The following is an 18,211-nucleotide window of genomic DNA, read 5'->3' on the forward strand; positions in this document are numbered from 1 at the left end:
AACAGAATTATGTGCGACTCTACGAAGAGCACTCCTACGCGTTCCAGACTGCCACGTAAAGACCCACGGAAGGTTCTAGGAAGGATATACTAAGTAATGATACAATTAAACTTTACAGCGTTTCCATTATCTATCTCAGGTATCTCTTAGAACACTGTAATTTCGCAGCTTGATTTACAGACTATGTTGTTACCTCATGTGTCGTTGCTAGTCGTGTATAACAGGTAAAGCGAGCTACTGGAGTACACTGTCGATCAAACTTGGGAGTTATGTTACTCAAACCAAGAAACGTTATCCAGACAATTAACGAAGGCTCTAAAAATTCTAACCGACTAGTGATTAAGAGCTCAATAATACAAGAACATAATTAAAATATGACGCTGATGAACGGAAACACGTTGGGGCGTGAAAACTGGCGTAAGGAGAATTTGTGTTTTGTGAAAATAGGTAGAACTGCAATCTGTCATTGTTGTAAACGCGGTTGCAGATAGAGAATCAAAAATGAATGGATAATCATACAGCGTTGCTTCATTACTGGTTATTCACTCTTGTAAACCCTCATTTTGTTCAATAATGCTAATATACTTGCTATAAATATTTGCGGTATCACTGAGTTGCAGATTGTGCACCTGTTGCAGTTTGTACGAGATCGACTGCACTTGAGTCCATATAGTCTTCATCAGCCTTGCTGTTGGTACCATTGAGTGGGTCCGTGGTGATATGGACATGCTCCATAGGAATAGTTCACGAACTTTGTCGGCTTATTTTATTTGCGCTTTGAATTAGCATCCCAGCGCATCCTTTTTAGAGTGCCAAGTACATCCTCTATCGTGAAATTGTTTGTGTCACCTTCAGATTGATGTCGCAGGAGAAACACAAAATCCAGAATGTCTTGTCAACGCCGTTAGAACCGAAATATATTTAAGCGTTTACCTATACCTCGGCCGGCCCGTTCCACGGATTTGACGCCTGTAGACCCTTTCCTGTGGGGAAGTCTGAAAGACGCTGTCTAAAAGGAGATTACAACTACATCCGGTGATATTCAGTGACGTATTACGCAGCCTGTTCGGACATCTCCTCTGAAATGCTAGCACGTGTGCAGCAGTCGTTCCATACCAGACTGCAAGCTTGTATTGCCGCTGCCGATGATCACTTTGAACACAACCGGTGATGGTCAGTTGTCTCGTTACTGGTCAGAATCCACATAACCAGTGTCTGCACATGTGTTGCTCTTTAGTGTGCGCTACTACAGGTATTGTACTGCGGTGCAGGTTTTACGTGATTCACCCTGTGTATGCCTACCGCCTAAATTGATGGCAACTCTTCCAAAGCTTTGTTAAGCTCTGCCTCTATTACTCCATCCTTTCTGTTTTCTTAGCTTTCCGTTTCTTCTGTCACATTATGATACAGTTCGTCCCCATCGTAGAGGCTTCCAGTGCACTTCGCCTATGCAGTCTTTCCTCTACATTTAACAGTGGAATTCCTCTTGCACTCTTAATGTTGTCGCCTTTGCTGTTAATTTCGCCGAAAATGCTATGTTGTGTAAAGATGTGATGCAACTTTCGAGACAGACTGTGCCGTTGCTAGGCTGCTAACAGAATGGCCGCCTGGCGGTGAGGCTCGCGAGCCAGCAGCAGAAGAGCCCTCGTCCGGCCTCTCCTCTCCTGTGCTAACGAAGGCGACGTGTTCCCCGTGGAGTCTCCAGCACGAACCTGCGCTCTCCCAGTAATGGTCAAACAGCGCACCGCCAACAAAAGTCTATATCTATGGATCGTCAAAGATCGTCAAATTTTTCAGCACATAGACTCAGTAGCTCCTCTGGCCACTGCAGAACAGACAGCTGTACCGCAGACGGATAATGTTGGCTTTTAACGGCAAAGTGGAATTACTCGGTAAAAGATTTAAGATCACGCTTCACAGTTTTTAAAATAGTGGCACTCTGTTTATTCAGAGAAAGAAATCAGTCACAAAAAAGTACAAAAATACAACAGGGCTTTGAATGTAGACTTTCCCAGCGTATACTAACTTACCTGTACGACAGAAAATCTCTCCAGCCGGGTAGCACTGCTGGAATACCTCCAGGAGATGATGAGTCTGACATCGAAACGTCGCTTTATCTCAACGCTGTCACCCAGCTGGAAACCCGAGGGACTAAATCTTCAGCAGGACTAACGAAGGACAAATGAAAGTCGCACATAATAGTTCAAATGGCTCTGAGCACTATGGGACTTAACATCTGAGGTCATCAGTCCCCTAGAACTTAGAACTACTTAAACCTAACTAACGTAAGGACATCACACAGATCCATGCCCGAGGCAGGATTCGAACCTGCGAGCGTAGCGGTCGCGGGGTTCCAGATTGGAGCGTTTAGAACCGCTCGGCCACACGGGATGGCAAAGTCACAGATATTTAGTCAGCCTAGTTCGTAGTGACGACCGGGAACAGAGGTGATGGTGAATTCTCTACATATACAATAACATACACTGCTAAGGCAAAGCATTATGAGCAACTGCTTACTAACATGTTGGTCCAACTTTGGAAACCAATAATACAGCAAAGATTCTGCGTAGCATAGGTTCGACAATTCGTCAGTAAGTTTCCGGTGGTACTGGGCAGAACTGTTGATATTTTTAAAAATATCTGGATTCTGATATATCGATGTTTAAAATGATGTCATTATCAACTCTAGATATATCGAAGGAAAGTAGCTACGTATCTATATACCGATGGAAAAAATATCGACGTAGATGGCTATAACAATATCTGTTGCATATTGTAAACATACTGCCGGTTATAGAACTGTGTATTTAAGTGCTGATTTACTATTACATATTCTGTACATCAAAAAGCTAGCAACCTGCCTATGGCCGTTAGAGGAAGAATTGAAAGGAAAACGATCGACGTTCAAGCGTGGCGGTAACCACTTTGCTAACAATAGTAATTGAATGTGAGCAGCATAATAAAAGGTGCTCATTGGAAAATTCGTTCGGTTTCGGAGCATATCGGGTTTGTTCGAAACACTTCCTATCGACTTTCCTGTTTTTTCATTTCTGCAAACGCCAGCGACATAGCAGTTCTAGTGTCAAAATTTTGTGATGAAGCTAAACGTTGCAGTTTCTGTCGGTAGCGCCGAGCCCTGATTACAGCATTTCCCCTCATACGTCTCCACCCACCGCAAAAACCAATCTTGTCATTAAGATTGTTTAGCTCTTTCAATTAAATTTTCCCCGACCCATTTAAGTCTCGTCTTTATCTATGATAATGATTTAGATTTTTGTTCATCATTTACAGCAACTGTGTTTGAAGAATGCCGATGTTAAGAAGTAGCACACCAGTTGCTTAAAAATTGTTTTTTAATGCAACTGGTGTGCTATATCTTCACATCGGAAATCTTACTACTCAATTCAGATCGCTCCCCCTCCCCCCCCTCCGCCCTCCCCCTATCCCGCGCAGTGCAATTCGGCTTCCCACTTATACATGCTTCGCACAGTCCAGGAGAAAGATTGGACGTGATGAAAGCTCAAAAGGCATTAAGACTCCTTCACGCAGTGAAAGTGAAATTTCAAAAGAACAGCTTCAAATATTTACCGTAAATTGTGAAAAAATATAATGTGAAATAAAATTATCAGCTCTCGATTCAGTCATTTTATATCGATATATCGATTCATCGCTTAAAAATAGTTGCCTGCTCATACCGACATTTTTCGAGTATGATCGATATATCGATAATTTTTCAGCAGCTTTAGTACGGATTGCCCACCGCGGTGGTCGACTGGTTCTAGGCGCTTCAGTCTGCAACCGCGCGACTGCTATGGTCGCAAGTTCGAGTTCTGCCTCGGGCATGGATGTGTGTGATGTCCTTAGGTTAGTTAGGTTCAAGTAGTTCTAAGTTCTAGGGTACTGATGACCTCAGATATTAAGTCCCATAGTGCTCAGAGCCATTTGAACCATTTTCTAGTACGGATAGACCAGTCGTTAACGCAACCGCTTTCGTGGCGTGCGGCCGGCTGTCGAGGCCAGCTGCTGTGCCAGCGGCGAGATTGACAGGAAGTCCACAGTGAATACAGGACGGTTTGCCGCGTCAGTCACTTCTACCATACACACGTGAAAAGAAAAGTAAATTACTCAGGTAAATGAAGCAATGAAATGCTGGAACTGCTTCTCTTCGTTGTTCAATCATTTCTGCCACCTGCTTAGGAAACTGCTCTTTACACTTTGCAGGCCCCTCAGAGAACTGGCAGCTATTTCTCGACGACCGTTAGTTTTAAATTCATCTAAAGTGTGTGAATTTTATTTGTACACTTTCGCTTTTAATGCCCTCCCCCCACCCCAAAGATAAAAATCGCAGGGGGTAAAATCGGGGGGGGGACGAAGAGGCCGTAAGTTAGAGATAAGCCTATCTTGAAACGCGTCACGAATTTCCTATAATGAGAAGTTGGCATAAGTGCTGTCACAAGGTCCTGCTAAAAGGTTGCAAACGGACGTTCTCTCTCAGTTAATTGGCCAAAATAAGGCCGCAAAATGTTCTCCATGTTAATTGTTTCCTGTAAAAAATGGCGCCTATTACTCTCTCGCCGCTAATAGCACACCAGACTTATTTTTGATCATGCAGAAGTGCTTCGTGTGCCACGCTAAGCTTTCCAGAAATCCAGCAACGGTTATTTTGCTACTTAACGAATCCATTTAGGTGAAACCATCACTCGTCCGAAAAGAAAGTAAGGTGAGGGTCAGTTTCTCCATCGTGCACCCTATTCAGAATTCAGTCACAATACCGCAGTCATTTTGCAAGGTTACCAGTTTAAGTTCTTGCGTCGCAGTTATTTTATAAGGACTGTATCTTCAGTAACTTGGTAGCTGTTTGAACAGAAGTGTAGGATATCCCCAGTTGCTGAGAAAGATGTCGAACTGATTTTGTAGGAGGCCTTTTCAGAGCAAGATTTTCTTCTGTCAGCACTGTACGTGGCTGCCTATGTTTTGTTTCGCGAAATTTGTTTATCAATCGGCGAATCATTCTCCGATTAAGAACTTGGACATCACGAAATTCCTCTTGAAATAATGACTTAACTGCATACGCTGTTTCTGTACGTAAATATAAATCATACGAGTACATGAATATCCTTTGAAGAATAGAATATTTATATTTCGCCGTTTCACTCCAGACACTTTCACTCAGTACACTGTATTGCGTTGGCTAATAAATACGCGCTACCTGCGCAAACAAAGGCCACGCAGCAGAGGGAAAGTATACCCCCCGCCAGCGTCTCCACCTACTGGCTAGGTAACAAAATCCTCGCCACGTGGTTGCTTTAAGGATTACACACCCTGAATTTAGTGCCAGATGTCTATGTACAGGTCACACGGTTCCCGTAAATTACGGCGGTTTGTTGGTGCATAAGTAGTACCCGATACAGACCCAGATGTACTCCATCAGGTCCAGAACAGGTGTACCTGGTGGGTAAGATACCAACGTGAGTTTACCATCATCCTCCTCAAACCACTTTATCTCGATCCTGTCCTTGTCTGATGATAAATGCTTGTAGTCAGATTTAAACTGATTGACATCTAAAACATAGCAGACTGGACTACTCCCGGGAGAAATACGGCAATGACGTTCGTACTGATACTGCCGGCTCCCACACTTCCTCTGCGTAAACCATTGTCACTGCCTGCTCTCAAGTAGGAAAATTTTTCGAAGCAAAAATATCGCCTATTTCGAGAAAAAATGTAGCCTTGGCCTTATTTAAAATTAAGAACAGTATTTCGATATACGCAGAAAAACTTCAGAGACCTACACCGTACGTGATGTTCAGAATTTTTTCGTGATTTTTGTAGAAGATTTAGATTTAATATTTCGTACTCTTTGCGAGATAAATCTTGACAAAATTTCAAAAAAGAACGTTGCTATCTGAAGCTCGTACATAACGAACACAATGTGATATGCAACTTTGGAAAGATTCGTAGCCGAGCATTATATTTCGGTAACCAACTAAAAAAGTAAGTACTTGAGTGTCAGGTTTCGGCATAGGTCCTACCACCTGCTTGGACTAGAGTGTCGGCTGCGCGCCTCAATAGGTACGTTGACGACAATTTGGGCTGAGGTCTACTAACAAGTAAACCTACCCAAGTGATACACTTCGAGTTTGATCAGCTTTGAATATGTTGTTAGACCAAAGTGAGAGACATATATTTTTTATACGTGCCCATATCGCCGTAACGGGGTGAAACGCCCTCTTACAAATTGAGTATAATATTTCAGAATGAATACAGCACTCACGAGCAATTTGCCGAGCAGTTTCAAGCAATATTACGAACACCACTGAACCGAGAAAAATCTGTTATGGAGAATGAACTACTGTGTTTAGCAGCAGTGGCCATTCGTCTCCGTATCTCCACCAATCCTTGCAAACAATAAATTTAAGAAACTGGAACTGCAGACTTTTTAAATTTATTATGAAATGCTTTTCGTGGGAGCTGTAGGTTATTTCACAGAATATATTACATTTTTCACTGGCGTCGAGTGGGTTGTACACAGCTTTCCAGCGTGCTAATGCAGTTCTTTTTTCATTTTTTAGCACTCAGTTCCTTTTACATTCATTAATCTTATACGGTAGTTGAACTCCAAGTATTTACATAATTTGTTTTGCAATTTCAGTGTATCTACAGAAATGCTGTCAATAGCAGCTCTGCTGATTACCATAAACCTGGTTATAATTGTGTTGATGATAATTAGATAATACGAAATGACAGAGGATTTGGGTATAGCAGTATAATACAGCCGTATGAGAGATCTGCCGTAAGGATTTGAATTAAGATGTCCTCTTAATATTGCGTTATGTCATTTTGTTTGGAAGTTAAAATTTTAATAATACGTGCAATTGTTTCATAAATAACCCAAAATCATCAGATGGAGCACAGTGTACTGTGACTAATACCACGAGCTTCCCATCAGTTCTACTTCTACTGCACAACATTCAAAACTCTAACCACTGCAAAATCGGAAGATGTCCATGTTCCTAATTTGTATTAGTTCCTAATCTAAGTGGCAGTTCCAGCCTCAACTTCATTTTTCAGAGTGGTTCGTGGTGCCTGCGCAGCTATAAATTCTAACGCGAAATTCTTACTGAACATTGGCAAAACGAAACGAAAGGGAACGACACAACGGCGCTTAATAATTACGAGAGCTATTCGGAAAGTAAGGAACGATAGGCCGCGAAATGGAAACTACAGTGAAAATCAAAACTGTTTTATTTGCAACAGTTAGCTACAACTTCCAGCTACTTATCTCCGTAGTCGCCGATCCGAATTAGACGTTTGTCGTAGCGTTGTACCAACTTCCCAATACCCTCGTTATAGAAGGCAGCCGCCGGTGCTTTCTGCCAATTCTCTACGCTGGCCTACAGCTCGTTGTCTGTGCCAAAATGTTGTCTTCATAGCCAGCGGTTCATGTGAACAGATATGAAACTCAGAGGGAGAAAATTATGGGCTGTATTGTGGGTAATAAAACATTTCCAATTGACAACGATGCAGGAACATCTTCATTGCCCCTGCAGAATGCGGCTGAGAATTGTTTTGAAGAAGTAAAGGCACGACAGTTACGTAATGTTGGCTGCGTAGCTCCAGGCGAAATTTCTCACCAGGCCCTCGTACTTGGCGGGAGACACTATTGTTCTAGGTATCTTTATGTGCTCCCTGTATGCTCAGAACTAAAAAGAACGACGTAATGCGATCGACGGGCATACTAGAGACACTGCCTAACACACTTGTGCAAAACTTCATCGGATTTTCACTGTGGTTTCCATTTCGCTACCGATCGTTCCTTACTTTCCGAATAACCCTCGTAGACAAATGACTCGTAGCCAAGCAGTTATATTTCAACACATCGCATGCGATGCGATTGCATGAGAATTCCGCGCGGTCAGCGATCGATCGCTGCAGTCTGCGATTTGCTCACACACTTGACTTGACGACGGACGCTGCAACCCGTCGCTCGTGCATGGGGCCCCTTTGCCATACTCTAGTCTCTGGCAGCGGACATCTCGTAGAGCCGCCACAGTAATCTTAATCAGATTGTAAATCTGAATGGCGATCAAGTGATCGCGTCTGCAGGTAAGTGGACGTTGTGCACCGTGTTCTCACATACTGAAAAATGTGTTTTTGGGGAGGATTGGACGTATTATGAGGGACAGTCAAATGAAAACCGAACATCCGCCACAACGGGACCATGAAACAGTTCCATTCAAAAGTAAAACGTAAAGCGTTAAAACGTTTATCCCACTGGGAGATGAGACGATCAGTTCCTATTTTGTAGAATGCGGTAGGCCGTTAACGGATCGACAACCGCGCCCGCTGTTGCACTTCCTTGCCCGACTGAAACCGACGTGCACGTGTTTCTTTCTCCAGGTCGCCAAGGATGTGGAACTCACACCGTGAAATATCCTGGCTGTACGGAGAGTGTTGTAGTGTTTCCCAACCAAATCGCTGAAGCGGATCCTCCGTCCGATTGGCAGTGTAGGGGTGGGCGTTATTGTGCAACAGAATGATTCCATCAGACTGCATTCCGACAGCCCGAGGGCAAACGGCAAATCCAACAATGGAAGCACCCCACATCTCTCCCGCTAAATAAACTATTCACACAAGTTCCGATAAGATCATGGTGACCTTCTTCTTCGACTGTAGGGACGTCGAATTCCCCGAAGGAGCAACCACAGTCGACGGGCATCGCCGTGAAGACACTTCGCAGAAACTGCGAAGCGCTATAAATCCAGGAATGCTGTCGGACGAAATCACCCCGTTGCACGATAAAGCCCGCCCCCACACTGCCAATCGCACGAAGTCTCCGTATCAGCGACATGGTAGGAAAACGCTGCAACATCCTCCGTACAGTCCGGGTCTTTCGACCGTGTGTTTTTCGACCTGAAGAAAGACAGATGTGGACGTCGCTTGTGGATCCGTCAGCGGCTTGCCGCGTTCTACGAAACAGGAGGTGAACCTCTAGTCTCCCAGTGGGACAGATGTGTAACTCGTGTGGTGATTACTCCCGAGTTGAACCATTTCAAGGTCCCGCCGTGGCGGATGTTCGGGTTTCATTTAACTGCCCCTTGTAGTTTCGTGTACTTTCAAGGGTCCAGAACAAAATGCCCAGGTAGCCTAGTGGTTGACAGAGCTCGGAAGAACAGCAGGCAGGCACAGAATTCTAAAATTCCTATCAATCCTGGTTTCATAGAGTTAAAGGGCCATGGGGGCGCACCGATGCTTGTCTCGGCGTTAACTGGCAAAATCAAGAACAGAACTACTGGCAATCAGCAAGAAGGCAAGAGCTACTGCGAGTGATGGTGGAGGCGAATGTTTGAAGCAACACCACTTAGCGGGAGTTGGGATCAATGTGGCCGAGGAACACGCAGTCGAGGTGGGAACTGAAGAGGTGCATCAACTGGATGTGGATGTCTTGTAGTTTATAAGTGCAGCAGAACAGTTTTATCCTGTTCAGGAAAGGACTGCAGACAAGAAGGCCTGATATGAGATATGCAGACCAAGAATACATTCCAAAGAGGCGAACGACATTCAGTGATGGCGTCTTAGATTAACTGTCCTCTTTTTATCTGACGCTAGAGTAGGTTTCCGATGTTGTTAATCTATATGACAATATTGCATGACGAAAGAAGTGACTTCTGACGCTGTCAAATGGATATTTTAAATACTGTTATTAATACAAAAAAGGAAACAGTTTTATTGATCTTTTTCAGTAACAGTTAACAATACCTGCCTCTTTCCTGAAGTATATTTAAAATACACAACTGTGATCTGTTCTGTGTAATAAAGACTAACATTTGTGGCTCTATTTGTTTCTACTATTGAATAACATCCACCATATTACATATTTTGTACCGTTATCTTTCTACAAGTTTTTTTGGTAAGTTCCTTAGTACGTCTGAAGCTTTCTGGGAAACAAGAAACAGTAATTTAAAAAGTGGTCAACTCGTCTGTCTGCCATGCGGAGAAGCTAGGTTCAGTTCTCGGTAATGCCAGGGACATTATTTCCATGAGAGGTTTGGAAGGGGGCCCTCTCAGCCTCCTGATGCTACGTGGACGACAAGTAGCGGCAGCAAAGTCTGCCGATAACAGCCGGCAGAGCGCTGTGCTGACACCATTCGGCTCCACACCGCATCCGAGAGGCAGAGGGTGAAACAGTGCTCGGCCAGCATGGTGCGGTCCCTTGTTCCTGAGTGCGGAACTCAGTTCTTTTACTTTTTTTACGCTGGCGAAGTAGTACAAATGCGCAGTTTCAAGATTGCCCCAACAAATTCGCTTTTACTACTCCAGTATTTTATTTATCCCTCAACGGTTACTTTATGGACAGCCCTCGTTAATCGTACAACCAAATACCGTCTGTCATGGCCATTACACAGATCTGCAGCCTTTCTTAATATTGGGCATCTTCGTGACACTTTTTTGTGTCGGCTCATTGTCACTGTAGGCTTGTAGCATGGGCATCAAGAAGAGAATGTTGTTTGGTTGCCGGTACCCTCTTTCTATAACAGAACTGCACGCATGTATTAACAGGATTCTTTATTAATCAAAACAGAAAGTTACTTATATTAAGCTAGCCCATGTGGTACAAGCTCTTCTGTAATATTCCATGTTAGCCCCAATGCTGTTGAAGTGCAAGTCCTGCTAAGTACACTGCTCTGGTTGCTACTTACTGACTGACCCTCTCTGCGACTGGGTTGCGACTGATGTCTCGACTCGGTGACTCACTAGATGACTGGCTGCGATTGACTAGCCCTCCGATCAGCGACGGCGATCTAAATACTGGCGGTCGAGAGGGCGTTGGTAGCCTGTTGTTTACGAGCCTGTTGTTGGCCTCTTTCCTGATAGGCTCACTTGCTCCAGTGTCTGTTACCGATCTTCTCGCAACCTCTTTGCCGCCTGGTATGCTGGCGACAGCTTACACCAGCACAACTTTTAGCACTGATGTGATTCTTGAAGTCTCCCGGTGTACTGAATATTACATGAGGTTCTGGGATTGCACCCGGATCATGTTGATTTCTTGCCACAATATTTCGGCTGGCAACCATTCATCCATCTTCTGGTGAGTGTCTGACAGATGGCTGAACGGTTGCCAGCTGAAATATTGTGGCAAGAAGTCAACATGGTCCAGCACCAACCCAGAAACCTCATAGAATACTTTTAGCACTTTTTGTAATATAACCCTAAACACAAGTGTACTGCGACATCCTTTAATCATGGTACTAACAAAGTTTTTATGTGCAACTAACTGAGTATTCAGTGTTGGCCTGGTACATATTTATTTCAATTGCATTAGTCCATCTCCTCCTTCAACCTCTCTCTGTCCATATCCTCTGCCCCCCCCCCCCTTTCTGTCATCTCCTTCTGCTCCTTCTCTTTGTCGATCTCCCTGGCCCTTCTCTCTGTTCATCTCCTACTCCTCTCTCTCTGCCCATCTCCTCCTCTTTTTTTCTGTGTCCATCTCCCAACCTCACCCTATGTGTCTCCTCCCCTTCCCTTGCTCTGTCCATCTCCTCCTGCAACTCTCGCTGTCCTTCTTCTGCTTTCCTCACATCTCCTGAACCATGTGTAGCAAAATGGTATAATTTTGTAAGTACATTCGGCGAATGTATTATGAATAGAGCTAGCAGCGAATAAGCAATTAAAGTGAATGTCATGACATCATGCCTGATGCGATAGTGTTACTGTAGCAACAGCAGAAATGTAGTAAGTGATAAACTTTTTTCCATTCATCATTTTCTTAAGGGTTTCCAGAGAAAAAAAGTCTTGCAAAGGTTTGAAATTATGTGTAAAGTTTGTTTCAAGTCACTAAGTTCTGCCGTTCTCGAATGCTGAATATGCGCATAATAGCTACACATCATGTAAAGTGTACATCATGCAAAAAGTTGTGTGGAAATAGGGAATGAATATACTGATGATTGTATAAGCATTGTAAACATTACTTCTAATCGTATCACATAACACTTACCAACCACGAAAAGCATTTTCACAAACATGATAAAGTTCAAAAGCCAAAGAGTACATAGCTTTGACGGATATGAGAGTATCCCGCACTAGAATTTCTGTTGAATCAAAAACGAGATGGAACCTCAACAGATTTATTAACTCTCAAAAACACGTTACTAAGTTAGGTGCTGTCGTTGTTTTCAACACGAATAACAGAACGCCTCAAATAAAGAGCAAGAGTTATTAGCTGTCCTGTTATTCTAAGAATAAACGTGGCGCGTCGCTGCAGGCGTATTACCGGGCCCTAAGCGGCGAATCTGCTCATCGTCAGGACGACATTCTTCTGTCTTCGCACTCGCGCGCGAACTGTGCCGAATAACTTTGAGACGGGCGCCAGTGAATATCGCACTCACCGACCGCAGTATCAGCGTGTAGCATTCGCCACATCTTTTTCAAAGAGTACATATTTTTTCCTAATTCGCGTAATATTCTGCAAATCAATAAGCATATTGTGCTACACACTTTCTAAAATAGCCTGTATTCTTCCTCAGAATTCCAGCTATCTACTTACCAAATTTCATTGACATTAGTTCAGTGGGTTAGTAATATTCAATTTAAACGTCATAGTTGATGCGGCAGTTTTTCGAGTGTCTCAGTGTTTATGACGTCATATATCCTGAAATGTGTGTCATAGATTGATATAACTCTGCAGGTACATTCAGTGGCATATGTGAAGAGTGTCTGCGAAATGTATCGCGAATACAGTTAGTAGTAAAAAAAGTAATAAATTAAAACGTTGTATCTCATGCGAAAATGTTGTAGTCCATGAACTTTTTTTCCTTTCATTGTTATGTGGGAGGGGGCGTCGTGTCAGCGAGAAGAAGTTTCATAAAGGTTTGAAATTACGTGTAAAGCTTATTTGCAAGTCACTAAGTGCTCTCGTTCTCAAATACAGGATGAATAAAATCTAAAAATTCGCGCGTCGTGGCCTACACTTCTTTTTCACCCCAATCCCCCACTCGGTTGAGGTAGGTGGTTGTTACCCTCACAGTGATTCTTTCCAGACAATAAGGATACGTGTACCAAGTTTGGATGTAATCGGTCCAGTGGTTTCGGAGGAGATGTGGAACGTACGTACATACGTTTTTGTAACATGTACGAATAACTTTTTATCCATGATCCGATTTTGATGTCCTAAAGCCTACACAGTGGCCCAAACTTCGCTCAAGTTACTAGCGAAATCTCCATGAAAATGCCTAGTAGTTTTGCAGATTCCCAACGGGCTTGTCGCAGTGGCTACACCGGTTAGCGTCAGATCACCGAAATTAAGCGCTCTTGGACTTGGCTAGCATTTGGATGGGTGACCATCCGGGTCTTTTTGGCAAGCGGGCTGCACTCAGCCCTTAGGAGGCCAATTGAGGAGCTACTTGATTGAGAAGTGGCGGCTTTGGTCAAGAAAATTGACAACGGCCGGGAGAGTGGGGTGCTAACCACACGCCCCTCCATACCCGCATCCAGTGATGCCTATCGGCTGAGGGTGACACGACTGTCGGTCGGTACCGTTGGTCCTTTCAAAATCTGCTCGGACAGGGAGAGAGAGAGAGAGAAAGAGAGAGAGAGAGAGAGAGAGAGAGAGAGAGTGGTTTGGAGATTAGCGTGTTCAAAGACAAATAGGCACGACGGTTTTAGATTTATTGTTAATATTGATAAGGTATTCTGAGTACGGAACATTAATTGCCATGAAGTTACTCCACTACTCAGGGCAACATTTTGATATGAAGTTTAAGACAGCGAAAGTAAAGTTAATCCGTCTGTTAGAAAGATGTACTGACTACAACAAATAGCTATACACTGATGAGCCAAAACGTTATGACCACTGTCCACCACGAAATTGAATGCCTCCTAGTGATTTTGCGGGCTCGAGACGCAGTAACGAAAGAATTTAAGCGGAAGAGAGACGAATAGGCAGTCATTATAGCAAAGGTACGGGCCGCAAATACTGAAATCCAGTGATACAAGCGATTTTGACAAGGGGCTCATTGTTGTGGCGCTGTGGCTGGAAACGAGAATCTCTGAAACGGCGAAGCTAGTTGGCTGTTTTCATACTGCTGTCGTTTGCACCCTGTGGAAAGTGCTTGACGGATGGTGGAATAAGGCGTAGGCCGTATGGTACTGGACGTCCACGTCTCATCACAAAACTTTGAGTTCGGAGGTTCCACCACCGTGTAATACACGATGGACAGCAACCTGTGGCAGATCTGACGAGAGAGCACAATGCTGGTGCAGGCACATGTGTTTTGGAGCACACCGTTCAGAGACAATTGTTGAACATGGAGCTCCACATCACGCGATCCCTACGTGTTCCTGTGATGATCCAACGACATCGGCAGTTACGATTGCAGTGGACACAGCATCACTGAATTGGTTGGGTCCTTACACGCTGTCATCCAGGCGAATGGTTGCTGGAAACGTGCACCGCGCCACAGATGCAGGCCGATGAGAGCAGAATTGTGCTATGAGGTATACTGAGTTGGGCTTCTATAGGACCTATGGTAGTACTCGAAACACCATGACAACAGTGAACTAAGTGAACGTTATTGCGGACCACAAGCATCCCTTCATGGCTGAAGTCTTCTCTGAGGGTGATGACATCTTCCAGTAGGATAACTCTCCGGGAGACAAGGCCAGAATTGCACAAAAATGGTTTGAGGAGCGTGATAGTGAACTCACATTGTTGTCCTAGCCAGCAAATACCCCTTATTTGTACCCCCCCCGCGAAATATATCGGGCGCCACCTGCGTGCCCACAAACCATCGTCCCGTATTTTTCGGGAAATTTAGTGCCCTGTGAGTAGATATCTCTTGCCACATACTTCTGGAAACCTATCAAGGACTTGTAGAATCCATGTCAAGCAGAATCACCATGTATTGTGTTCGAAAATTGGGCCAACTTGCTGCTAAACATGTGGTTATAATGTTTTGGCTCATCAGTGTAACTTTATCACAAAATTGCCCAGTCTTAAAAAGTTTTGTTTTACCTATACACAGAAAAACACAGTATGACAATTTGCTGAAGTTTATTTTTCTCATTTACTTAAAATACAAATGATTATAGACCCACCCTCATTGAAACTAAATACTGATGAAAAGGACTAAATTGCAATAATCAAAGTAATTAAACAAAACTTTAAGCCTCTATTCAGTGGCATCGTACGAGAAAAAGCAGGTGACAGTACTCACACTAACACAATATCTTCTAAGTAAGCTAATTACTTGAAGCTAGGTCAGTGGTATGAGAAACAAAGTCATGACATATTCTGAGCAGCTGTATATTGTGTCTAAAATCAAAGCTATAATGCGAAATAAAACTTCTTCTTTTTCACTAAACCATTCACAAATGCCTGTAATTTCATTAATAAACTCATTTTATACATTTTCAGTTGTTACACTAGTTTCTGCAGGTGTTGGCACCAAGTTACTCCTATAATCTACGGAACTAACTTTTTTCGTTTTTCAGCGGGTGAACAAATTTTTTGTAAAATTTTACTCTTATGCAGCACATACAACTTATTTTATGTCAACTTACAATCAGTTAATCACCTCTTCAAAATTATCAGCAGTAGCACAAAGTTTCTAAGAAATCTGCAACCACATCTTTTCCACTTGTGACCGGCTCAGGTACAATGCACGCACTTGTAGCTTCCATCAGTAATAACAATACTGAGCGAGAATACACTGTAGCAGACCTATATTTTGAATTTTGACGAGTATTATAGTACACTCTCTAAGACAAAAAACGACAACCCACGAACGAATTACCCGAATGGGACGGAAATCGGTAGGTGTGATGTACTTGTGCAGACAAGAAATATTGGACGATTTATGCACGAGAAAGAGCTTCAGAGAACGAGCAAATCAATAACGTGTTGGTCCACCTCTGGCCCCTATGCAAGCAGGTATCGGCTTGGTATTGATGGATAGAGTTGCTGGATGTCCTCCTGAGGGATGTCGTGCCAAATTCTGTCCAATTGGCGCGTTACATCGTCAAAATCCCGAGCTGGTAATGCTCCAAACGTTTTCAACTGAGAAGAGATCTGGCTATCTTGCTGACCAAGATAGGATTGGCAAGCACAAACTTAAGTAGTGTGCAGGCAGGCATTATCTTGCTAAAACGTAAGCCCACAATGGCTTGTCATGAAAGGCAACAGAAAGGGGAGTAGAATATCGTCGACATACCACTGTGCTCTAAGGCTGCTGTGGATGAGGGCCAAAGAGGTCCTGCTACGAAAAGATGTGATACGCCAGACCATCACGCTTGTTTGTTGGGCCATACAGTGGGCGCAATCAAGTTGGTATCCCACTGCTGTCTGGGGCGTCTTCAGAACCGTCTTCGGCCTGGAATCACATCGACTGGAGAAGAATTGTCTTCAGCGACGAGACCCTCTTCGAACTGAGCCCTAATGACCAGCGAAGATGTGAATCGAGACGCCCTGGACAGTGGCGGGATACCAGCCCGACTGTCGTCTGCCATCCGGCCGAACAACCAACAGTGATAGTCTGGGGAGACATTTATTATTTAGCAGGACCGTCGACGATATTCTTTCACCCCTTTCGTTGTCCTTCATGACAAGTCATCGTGGACCTACATTTCAGCAAGCTAACGCCCACTCGCACACAGCAAGAGTTTTCGCTGCTTGTCTTCATGCTTGCCAAACTCTACCTTGGGCAGCAAGGTCGCCATATCTCTCCCCAATTGAGAATATTTGAAGCATAATGGGCAGGGCCTTACAACCATCTTGGACTTGGAGATTTAATGCGCATGTTGGACATAAATAATTCAGTCAGTATTAAGCTGAATAACTGCTTGCATAAGAGCCAGAGGTGGACTAACATGTTATTGATTTGCTCAATTCTTGAAGCTGTTTCTCTTGAATAAACCATAAAATTTTTCTAAAATAGTAATCATTTTGTTTGTCTGTACATAATGTTAGGACAATTCCTTTGTGGTGCATCGCTTTCTTTTCTTTTTTTCAGAAAACAATACCTCAGTTAATAAGATTGGCCAGTTTTACAGTGTCTCATTGGAGTGGTGGTGTTCTGTCTGCAGAGGCTGATGATGACAGCGATGGCGAGGGCACAGACAGCGGCGACGAATGCGGGGGTGCGTGGGACAAGCAGGTGGTGCTGGCTGGCTTCGAGCTGTGCTCCAAGGAGGCGCTGAGGTTCCTGGTGGAGGAGGAGCGTCTGGGAGCAGGCCACCCCGCCGTCAGGACACTGTCGGAGCACCTGAGCGCGCGCTCCCATCAGCTCGACTGCCGGCGCGTCCTGCTCGACTACCTGCGCCGCCGCGACACTGGCGCCGACGCCGATGGCGCCTACCTCTCATGACGTCACCTGGTCTCACCTCACCTCACCGCTACACTGTCACCGTGATAAATGGTGTCACATTACACCCTCACATACTGGCCTCTAGTGTGAGAATGTCATTGCAGCATCAATACTCGCACCAAGATATCAACCCCAGCTGCCAACTAAGTCAGTTCTTCATCTCTACTCTCTCTAATGCCACGATGTCATATCGGCAGATACCTGTTGGTTCACCTAATACACATTATCGGATATCAGACATGATGTATGCGTCCACATCACGCCATGCACACAGTGGAATTTACAGTGAACCATCATGAAACTTGCTCACTGTGAGATCAGGCTTCACCGAGCTGACTCCAGCACCTAGCCAATGTATTTTTTTTTTTTTTTTTTTTTTTTTTTTTTTTTTTTTTTTTTTTTTTTTTTTTTTTTGGCAGTATGTCTTGGCAATTACGACACTCGTTCTGCTCCATACATAGGAAAGGTGTATTTGTTTGATATTGATGATAAAGCATGGACACATTATGTAATATTGGGAAAACACATGCCAAAATTGTGAGACATCTGAAACGATTACGACGTAATTTTTGGAGAGGTTATTTTTTCTGCCTGTGTTCCAGGTCTCTTACTTTAAGATGAAGTGCCAAAAGGAAGATCAAATTCAAATTTCAACAGCCTTTCCGTTATAGATTTTGTACTAACAAAATAATTAATATTTTTCATAATATTTCTTTGGCAGTGTGTTAGGATATTTATGCATCCATTTAGAAATAGTGCTCGTCAGTGATTTTGTTCACTCTGTTTATGTGTAGCTCTTTATTTTAGGAAAGTGCACTTATTTTATCTAGTCAGCTAATTTTGTAAGCGCT

General features: G+C 43.7%; 1 protein-coding gene across 1 annotated transcript in view; it reads left to right on the forward strand.

The window, feature by feature from the left end:
- Positions 1–17,682, forward strand: part of LOC124775278 — a 271,141-nt gene extending 253,459 nt beyond the window's left edge. The window contains exon 4 of the mRNA XM_047250116.1: positions 17,080–17,682. Within this exon, the coding sequence (XP_047106072.1) occupies positions 17,080–17,360 (281 nt within the window). The 3' untranslated portion in view covers positions 17,361–17,682. The remainder of the gene's footprint in view (positions 1–17,079) is intronic.
- Positions 17,683–18,211: the final 529 nt, after the last annotated feature.

The sequence above is a fragment of the Schistocerca piceifrons genome, chromosome 2, assembly GCF_021461385.2.
Source record: "Schistocerca piceifrons isolate TAMUIC-IGC-003096 chromosome 2, iqSchPice1.1, whole genome shotgun sequence".
Classification (NCBI taxonomy): domain Eukaryota; kingdom Metazoa; phylum Arthropoda; class Insecta; order Orthoptera; family Acrididae; genus Schistocerca; species Schistocerca piceifrons.